Source organism: Sinocyclocheilus grahami, unplaced genomic scaffold (assembly GCF_001515645.1).
Source record: "Sinocyclocheilus grahami isolate Dianchi unplaced genomic scaffold, SAMN03320097.WGS_v1.1 scaffold376.1, whole genome shotgun sequence".
NCBI lineage: Eukaryota > Metazoa > Chordata > Actinopteri > Cypriniformes > Cyprinidae > Sinocyclocheilus > Sinocyclocheilus grahami.
In genome coordinates, this window is record NW_015505555.1 from 82929 (window position 1) to 92544 (window position 9616).

The 9616-nt window shown below is 36.1% G+C and overlaps 3 protein-coding genes across 3 annotated transcripts in view; 1 reads left to right on the plus strand and 2 right to left on the minus strand.

The window, feature by feature from the left end:
* LOC107549591 (ferritin, heavy subunit-like) overlaps positions 1-9616 on the minus strand; it is a 21702-nt gene that overhangs the window by 3690 nt on the left and 8396 nt on the right. The gene's annotated exons all lie outside the window — the stretch shown is intronic.
* On the plus strand, positions 405-2804 carry plex9.2 (PML-like exon 9.2). The gene is made up of 2 exons (XM_016230739.1): positions 405-584; positions 2041-2804. Exons 1-2 carry the CDS (start codon positions 521-523, stop codon positions 2685-2687), a joined length of 711 nt encoding a protein of 236 aa, XP_016086225.1. The 5' UTR covers positions 405-520; the 3' UTR covers positions 2688-2804.
* The window catches only part of mpi (mannose phosphate isomerase), a 9819-nt gene continuing 4434 nt past the window's right edge, over positions 4232-9616 (minus strand). Inside the window, exons 4-9 of the mRNA XM_016230721.1 lie at positions 8931-9072; positions 7749-7928; positions 7467-7640; positions 5767-6056; positions 5280-5369; positions 4232-4348 (exon numbers count right to left, since the gene is read on the minus strand). Of these exons, the coding sequence (XP_016086207.1) occupies positions 4232-4348; positions 5280-5369; positions 5767-6056; positions 7467-7640; positions 7749-7928; positions 8931-9072 (993 nt within the window). The remainder of the gene's footprint in view (positions 4349-5279; positions 5370-5766; positions 6057-7466; positions 7641-7748; positions 7929-8930; positions 9073-9616) is intronic.

Genomic DNA, 9616 nt, shown 5'->3' on the forward strand with positions numbered 1-9616 from the left:
ACACACACACACACACACACACACACACACACACACACACACACACACACACACACACACACACACACACACGCGTTATTCTGACCATAAATAAATCCCGGAGGTCACTTTTCAAAATAAAAGTGCTGATAAAAAAAAAAAAGACGATGAAAATTATTTTATAAAATGCACACGTGTGATTTTACAAATATTTAAAAAAAAAATATATATATATACAGCAATACGCTCGTATTAATTATTTTAACAATAAAAGAGGCTAATGAGTTATTCCGGTCCACCTGATGTCGCTGTTTAATGTAGAAGTCTTATATCATGAATATTAATTAAATCCCGCTAGGAGCGTCCAATCATTAAAAGCGATCGGCATCATAATCGTTCGTTCATTCGCCTGTCGATTAGCGCCCGCCTACTGACGCTTGTCCTTAAGCCAATCAGTTCGGAATACTTACGAACGTCACGTAACGTAATTAATATTCATGAGAAAACCTCCGCCATAGTAGAAGAAAGTTTCAAATTAGAAATGGATTCTTTCTCACTGCAGCCACCCTCTACTGTGTTTTTTGATTTAGAGACAACTGGTTTAGGTATGTCATTTTATAAACAAAATCATTATCAACCACGAGAAATATGCAGAATTATGTACTTAAACGGTTGAATGAATCAAGCAAACAAAAAAGTTAGCCTATCTATGGCCGTGTTGCAGCATTCTTGGGCATCAAATTCTCAAATCCTAGACTATAAAATATTTATTCCTATTATTTATTTATAATTGTATGTAAATGACCTTTCAGAAATAATTCGAATATGCTGATAATCAGTTTTAATAATGGTCTAATTATTATTAACGTTAAAAACTGTTTTTGCTGTCAATAATTCAGCTTTGCGTCACAGGAATACATTACATTTTAAAATATATTAAAATAGAAACCAGTTATTTTATGTTTTTTTTAATTATTATATATTTTTGCTTAAATGTTACTTGTTGTTGCCAGTGTTGGGGAGTAACTAGTTGCATGTAATAGAATTACGTAATTTAATTACAAAATAAATGTAACTGTAATCTGTTATTAAGACTTGTGAAGGTCTGACAGTAATCAGTGTTAGTACTGCTGTGAGGATAACCCGGCCTGCTTTAAATGTTTCAAAATGATTAACAGTTTAGAAAAATGTAGAAGAAAAATAGAAATTTAAATTTAGAAAAGTAATCAAAAAGTAATCAGTTACTTTAACAAAGTAATTGAAATAGTTACACTACTTATTACATTTTAAAGGGATAGTTCACCCAAAAATTACCCCCAGGGCATCCGAGATGTACGTGACTTTGTTTCTTCAGTAGAACACAAATTATGATTTTTAACTTTAACCGTTGCAGTCTGTCAGTCGTATAATGCACGGCAATGGTAATAAAATCTATGAGAGTAAAAAATGTAAAAAAACATGCACAGACAAATCTAAATTAAACCCTGCGGCTCGTGACGACACATTGATGTCCTAAGACACGAAACGAGCAGTTTGTGCGCGAAACCGACCAGTATTTATATAATTTTTTACCTCTAATACACCACTATGTCCAACTGCTTTTAGCGCACGCACGATATCCGGTGCGTGAGGTGTTTTATATCTTTAAAATGAGGTGTTGTAGGTACGACGGCTAATCAAAATGGTACTTACTTGCGCTTATTTCTGGCACAAACCGATCGTTTCGTGTCTTAGGACATCAATGTGTCGTCACGAGCCGCAGGGTTTAATTTGGATTTGTCTGTGCATGTTTTTTTTTACTCTCATAAATTTTGTTACCATTGCCATGCATTATAACGACTGACAGACTGCAACGGCTGGAGTTCAAAATCTCCGTTTGTGTTCTACTGAAGAAACAAAGTCACCTACATCTTGGATGCCCTGGGGGTAAGCAGATAAACATCACATTTTCATTTTTGGGTGAACTATCCCTTTAAATAGGGTAACTTGTAATCTGTAACCTATTACATTTCCAAAGTAACCCTCCCAACAATGCTTATTGCATATATTGTTCATCTCCAGATGCCTCGTGTGATATCGTCCAGCTGGCCGCAGTGAGTGGAGGTCACACTCTTAACCTCTTCATGGTTCCCCGTCGGCCGATGCAGCCCGGGGCATCCAGGATTACGGGTTTCAGTGTGAGACGCCAGCGTTTGTTTCTCCATCACAGGCCGGTGCTCACCAGCTCTCTCCGAGAAGCCCTGGTCTCCTTCATAACCTTCCTCCGGATGTTGGGTCGGCCGCTCCTGGTGGGTCACAACATCCGCAGGTTTGACTGTCACGTTTTGGCCAGAGCTCTGGATGAGTTCAGCCTGAGGTCAGACTTCCAGAAAGAGGTTTCTGGATTCGTGGACACCCTTCCTTTGGCCCGTCATCTTCTCAAAGACAGTGGCCTCCAGAGCTTCAAGCAGGAGAACTTGGTTAAGACCCTCCTGGGCGTTTCATATGCGGCCCATAATGCTCTAGAGGACGTACAAGCCCTGCAGAAACTCTACTGGGCCCTCAAGCCCACAGCCAATCAGATTCATCAGCACATTTTCACTCTCGACTCATTGGCTACTGCAGCTGTCAGTCAAGCTCCAGGTAGACGGAGAGGTTTATGTGAGCGTTTCAGTAAAGCGCTGGATATTGCAAGAGAAGAAAGAGCAGAGGAACGTTTGGACGTCTGATTCATGATTAAACGTGTTAAAGCACACATCACTTTAATTTAAATCAGTATTTATAAAGTTAAGATGCTTTTATTGTGCAATATTGTTCATTGGTAATATTTTGTGTGGTTATGGTTATCAACGAATTATATATTTATGTTTTTAAGTAAATAAATGTTTTTAAATATTCGTATATTTGATTATTTTTTTTATATTCAATTTAGTTATTTAATAAATTGTATTTATATATTTTATTTGTATTTTGATTGTTTATATAATTTTAAATGCTAATATTTGTATTCATTATCATTTATTTTTTTTATAATTTCTCAAATCTTAATTTTATAAAATGTTTATTTATATAATTGATCATTTTACGTAAACGATCCTTCGGAAATCATTCTAATATACTGACTGGTGCTCAGCTTTTATCAATTACTATTGATGAGTTATGTATATTATATTTAAATGTTGTATATTTAATTGAAATTATTTATTTATTATTATTGTAGTTCTAGTATATGTGAATTTTTTTTTTAATTAATACATTTTATTTATTATTCTTATTTTAATTATAAATTTTTTTAATAGTCGATAATCAATCTGATTTTGGGAGGAGGCCCATAGGGATCAACTATTAACCTTCATTAACATATCAGGACTAGATCTTCACAACCTAATGAATTTGCTTAGTAAAATGGTGCATTTTTCTAGTAAAATTTGAAATTTTGTTAAAGCAATTTGAAAACAAAATTACATGTAACATACAGAAGTTAACAATAATTCAATACTAGTGGTGAATAATAATTAAAGCTGCAGTACGTAACTTTTGGTGCTCTAACGGTTAATAAACAGAACTGCATGCGTCTTGCAGAAGAACATTGTAGCCGGAGCTACTTCTCTCTGTTTATGTCTATGAGGAGTCACGCAGGTACTGGGCTACTCCGCAGCGGTACCTATCCGAACCAGTCTAAAATAGTCCGAATATAAACACTTATTATAAGTGTACCGTAGTGATTCAGGACAAGTCAAAAACACGGTTCAGTGTATTCATGGTGTACTCGCTTATTATATACATTTTGAACACAAAAAAAAAAAGTTACAGACTGCAGCTTTAAATAACTATTTACATCATTATAAAATATTTTTTGACCGCAATTCTTGCATTTTTAAAAGCTTCATTATGTCTTGTAAGTCTATACCGTATGTACAGACTTTTGAAATATAACACGATCATGACATGCACTCCAAAATGCATTGTTTTGTGAAATTTTGCTTTCATATCCTAGTTGAACTCCATCCAAAAGGAAACGGTGTTGAAAGTTCACCTCGTAAAAAAAAAAAAAGTCAGAAATGAGCAGATGAATGGTTACAGAAGCCTTATTTATTAGGGATTACGTACAGAGTTCTTCTTATCAGACACATGCTCCATTCCAGCTCAGAAAGCACCTTACATTCATTCACTCAGACTTCTGCCATCCATCGCATGCTTGGATCCCAGAGCACTTCAGAATAACACGGCTCCAAAAATATAGAAAGAATCACAGAAATCAACACGTTTGAGGTCAGTCTTCTGGTTTTGCATGTACGAATCTGAAGAGGCCACTAAAAATACAGTAAACAAACATCAGGATGCCGGTAATTCCCAGCATCCTTTGTGCTCTCCACACTGCTAGTGCAAACTGTAAATACAGCAATAAAGCATAACCACAGATCAAGCCATACAGTCACTTATAAGGGAGGATAAAAATCGGTAACAAAGTTTCACATGTATGAAAACACTTGCAGGGTTATTTTTAAAATCAGTTGCACTTGTAATCAAATCACAAAACTCATGTCTGTCACAGGAGTGCTTCGTTTAGCAAGAACAACTTCAATAAAACTGTTTTTTTACCATGCATGTTCTTCATGGAAGAGTGTATCCGTAACAAGGACTCTTTAGCAGTAGTACCATGAAATAGGTCTTAAAAATGTTCAAATCGGTCTCAAGTGTATGTTAACCAGGTTTTAATGTAAAAGTAAAATTGTTACTGTGCTCCATTTGAAACTCAAATGACGGGTAATAATAGATTATGCCGGAATTTTTACGACCTTGTCCGTCAACCTCTGGGTTCAACCGTAATTTTTCGAAGCTTCTGACACAGAACAGCATACGTTGCATTCAGATCAAAGCACGCATACGTTGTTTACATTTAGATCATAGCATGCGCATGTGTTGTGATACTCTCCAAAATGACGAATTGTTGAATAAAAGTCGTTATTTTTATTTTCTTTGCCCACAAAAAGTATTCTCCTAGCTTCGAAAAATTACGGTTGAACCCCTGATGTCACATGGACTATTTTAACGATGTCCTTGCTACGTTTCTGTGCGTTGATCGTGGTAGTTTCCTTCCGGTCTATGCAGAGTCAGAGAGCTCTCGGATTTCATCAAAAATATCTTAATTTGGGTTCCGAAGATGAACGAAGGTCTTGCAGGTTTGGAACGACATGAGGGTGAGTAATTAATGACAGAATTTTCATTTTTGGGTGAACTATCCCTTTAAGCTGAGCAGCTGGAATGGGGATACATGTGAATTTTCTGTATATATTTGAGGAAAAGTCTGTCCGGCGCACCTGTATTCTCATGACGGTGAAGTCTGGCACAGGAGGGTCGTAGAGAAGTCTAACGCAACCTCTGGGTTCAACCGTAATTTTTCGAAGCTTCTGACACAGAACCGCATACGTTGCATTCAGATCAAAGCACGCATACGTTGTTTACATTTAGATCATAGCATGCGCATGTGTCGCAATACTCTCCAAAATGATGAATTGTTGAATAAAAGTCGTTATTTTTATTTTCCTTGCCCACAAAAAGTATTCTCATAGCTTCGAAAAATTACGGTTGAACCCCTGATGTCACATGGACTATTTTAACGATGTCCTTGCTACGTTTCTGTGCGTTGATCGTGGTAGTTTCCTTCCGGTCTATGCAGAGTCAGAGAGCTCTCGGATTTCATCAAAAATATCTTAATTTGTGTTCCGAAGATGAACGAAGGTCTTGCAGGTTTGGAACGACATGAGGTTGAGTAATTAATGACAGAATTTTCATTTTTGGTTGAACTATCCCTTTAAGCTGAGCAGCTGGAATGGAGATACATGTGAATTTTCTGTATATATTTGAGGAAAAGTCTGTCTGGCGCACCTGTATTCTCATGACGGTGAAGTCTGGCACAGGAGGGTCGTAGAGGTAGACGCAGGGGTCGGCGTTGTCCCGCACGCAGGGGAAGATTTTGGCACTGACTGGAGCCGGGCTGTAATTCAACATCTCACACAGCGTGTCCACGTCAATGTATTTGGGAGTCAGTCCGGCACGTACGGTGTTATCAGAGCACGCCATACACTCCACACAGTCTGGAGGAGCCAGTCAATTATACATGGAATACATGAAGATTAAATAATGCATATTAATAAATAACCTAAATGGAATATTAAATGAACATGATGGATAATTAAATTAATAATAATAAATATATTTCACAAAAAGTACAACTACACAACCTACATGGAATTAATGAATATTAAATGAACATTAATATTCTTTTTTTTTTACAAAAACAACAATGCAACCTACAAGGAACAACTGAATATTAATGAATATATTTCACAAAAAGTACAACTATGAAACCTCCATGGAATAAATTAATATTAAATGAATACTACAAATTACTAAGTGAATATATTTCACAAAAAGTACAACTATACAACCTAGATGGAATAAATTAATATTAAATCAATATTATGGATTAATAAATGAATATCAATATTTTTTTAAACAAAACATAAACATGAATAAATTTATATTAACACATATTTTGCATACAAAAAACTATCCAACCTAAATGGAACATTTGAATATTAATGAATATGATTTATTATTAAGTGAATATTTATGACTATATTGCACCAAAAATATCAACTATGCAACCTACATGGAATACATGAATATTAAGGAATATTAAAAGAATATTACGTGAATATTAATACATATTTCACAATAAATAACAACTATGCAACATACATGGAATAAATTAATATTAAATGAAGATAAATGAATATATTTAAAAAAAAAAAATTACAATTTTTTTTTATTAATTTTTTTCCAGACTCTACAAAAATATACTGTGAAATATACTGTGAAAAAATATACTTTTCATGGTACATGTCCAAAACATGTATTATTTTTCACACAAAAAAACTATACTACTTAAATGGCACATTTGAATATTAATGAATATTAAATAAATATTATTTATTATTAAGTGAATATTAATGATTATATTTCACAAAAAATACAACTACACAACCTACATGGATTAAATGAATATAAAATAAATATGATTTATTATTAAATAAATATATTGCACAAAAAAAACAACAACTATGCAACCTACATGGAATAAATTAATATTAAATGATTATAATGGGCTAATAAGTGAATATAAATAAATATATTTCACAAAAAGTACAACTACACAACCTGCATGAAAAATAAATATTAAGGAATATATGGATTATTAGTGAATATATTTTAAATTAGTACAACTAACACAACCCACATGGAATAATTGAATATTAAATGAAGATTCATTCATATATTTCACAAAAATTACAACTACACAACCTACTCTTAAGCAGCAACCACAAAACTGTCTATTTAGATTTTTTTTAATTGATTTTTTCAGACTCTACAAAACCATACCATGGTATTATCATGGTACATGGCCCAAAACGTGTTTTATTAGTATTGTGGTGACCTCTGACCTCCAGACAGATAAGCGTGAGGCTCATTTGCTCCCAGGAACATGGCCTGCCCCGGCTGCAGCACGATACGGTTCAGGAAGTAAATGGAAAAGCATCCGATATCCCCCGGATACTGGGAATGCAGCCGCAGCAGCAGTTCTCCATTACTTCCGGAGGTGTCTTTGCCTGCAGCCTCTGGAACAAAAGAACAGGTCAGACGAGTTTCATCTGAATAGAGCCGTTATAACGTGAATAACATGTTAGCACATGAGGGAGTGGAAGTCCTGCACGGTTTCCTCTCACCTTCCTCTGAGATGCGTTTGACCAGCATGTTGAGCTGATCAACGAATAGCTTCTTCTCGCAGTTCATCATCCTGGTGAAACATTTCTTCAGAGCGAGAGACGTCCAGCCCGGGTCTCCATCGGCGCTCTGGAGCTCCTCAGCGGCTTCGTTACCGACCAGCGCGCGGAACTCTGGGACATCTGAAAAACCATGCAGTGGTCCATGGGAAATGCTCTTTGCAACCCATTTTAACTTCTCTAATGTGACATCTTTCCAAGTGTTGGGATATTTAAAGGGGTCATCGGATGCCCACTTTCCACAAGTTGATATGATTCTTTAGGGTCTTAATGAAAAGTCTATAACATACTTTGGTTAAAATTTCTCAATGGTAGTGTAAAACAACACCCTTTGTACCCTGTCAGAGCCAGCTCTGCACACAGCGACCCGTTTTAGTGCATGTTCCTTTAAATGCTAATGAGCTCTGCTGGCCCCGCCCCTCTCTTCCGTTGGGTGACGAGCCGTTCTCATGAGACTGTTTACTTTAGCCGCGGAACTGAGGAACTTGCTAACTAGCACGTTATTAGGAAAGGCGATTTGCAAAGATTCATAAAATAACTTTACACTCACTTCTTCTGTAGGTGAAGCTAGATCACGAATGATTCACGCGAACATAAACGCATTTATGTAGATCGGGGCCGCATTCCCTTCAGAAACATACGTAATCCACTGTGTCTTCTCAGATGTCGGGAGTAAATGACGACTGCTGTGTTCATTATTACATCCAACAACAGAACACCTCAATCGCTTAGGAGTCATTCTTGTCTACATCTGCGTCAGCGGTGAAACGATGCAGCTCACTCAGGGCGGAGCTAAGGTAAAACGCTAGTGTCAATCAACAATCGGGGGAGGGGCCTGGGTCTGTGTGACGTCACACTGCCAGGCATCTGAGAACGGCTTGATTTGAGAAAGGGGATATTATTTATAGGGATTAAATAAAAGCACTGGGTGGATTTTTATCATTATAGGGTGGTTGTGGGCAAACACTGCCAACACACATTTCAGTTCAATCAACTTGTACAAGTGCATGTAGTATCCGATGACCTCTTTAAAGAGAAAAAATAATAATAACAGCATAAATAGGATTCATTTTGGAGTTTGGCTTATCTGACTGTTTTTTTTCAGTCAGTTCACTGAACACTTACTTTTGAGGAAGCCCAAGATTTCATGCATCGGCCGAAAGCCGCAGAGACCTTCAAACTGAGTGAGAGCGATGGCCATCTCCGGTTTGTGGTTGTTGTCTGGATAATGTTCAGGAAACTGTGCATGGAGTCTAGCAGCCAATTCCTGTCAGTTAACAACAATTAATGAACAGCATTTATTACAAATATAAATAGTTTCTAACAGTATAAGTCTTTACTATTACTTTTTTTTCAATTTAACACATTGCTGAATAAAAGTATTAATTTCTTGCAAAAACATTTACTGACCCCAAAGATTTGAACAGTAGTGTGTACCGTTACAAAAGTTTTACATTATAAATAAATGCTGTTCCTTTTAACTTTTTATTCATCAGAAAATCCTGAAAAAAGTATCACATGTTCCAAAAAATAATAAAAGCTGACCCACCTAAAAATAGTAATATCCCACCAACACCCGTTTGTGAACCAACACATTTCAGTTCAAACAACATGTAAAAGTGCATGTCGCATCCGATGACCTCTTTAAAGAGAAAAAAATAATAATAACAGCATAAATAGGATTCATTTTGGAGTTTGGCTTATCTGACTGTTTTTTTCAGTCAGTTCACTGAACACTTACTTTTGAGGAAGCCCAAGATTTCATCCATCGGCCGAAAGCCGCAGAGACCTTCAAACTGAGTGAGAGCGAT

What these genes read in the sequence shown, in the direction of transcription:
- plex9.2 (XM_016230739.1), top strand. Translation starts at nt 521, where the DNA reads ATGGATTCTTTCTCACTGCAGCCACCCTCTACTGTGTTTTTTGATTTA. An exon ending in TTTAGAGACAACTGGTTTAG is followed by an intron (nt 585 to 2,040) that starts GTATGTCATTTT and finishes GTTCATCTCCAG; the next exon opens with ATGCCTCGTGTGATATCGTC.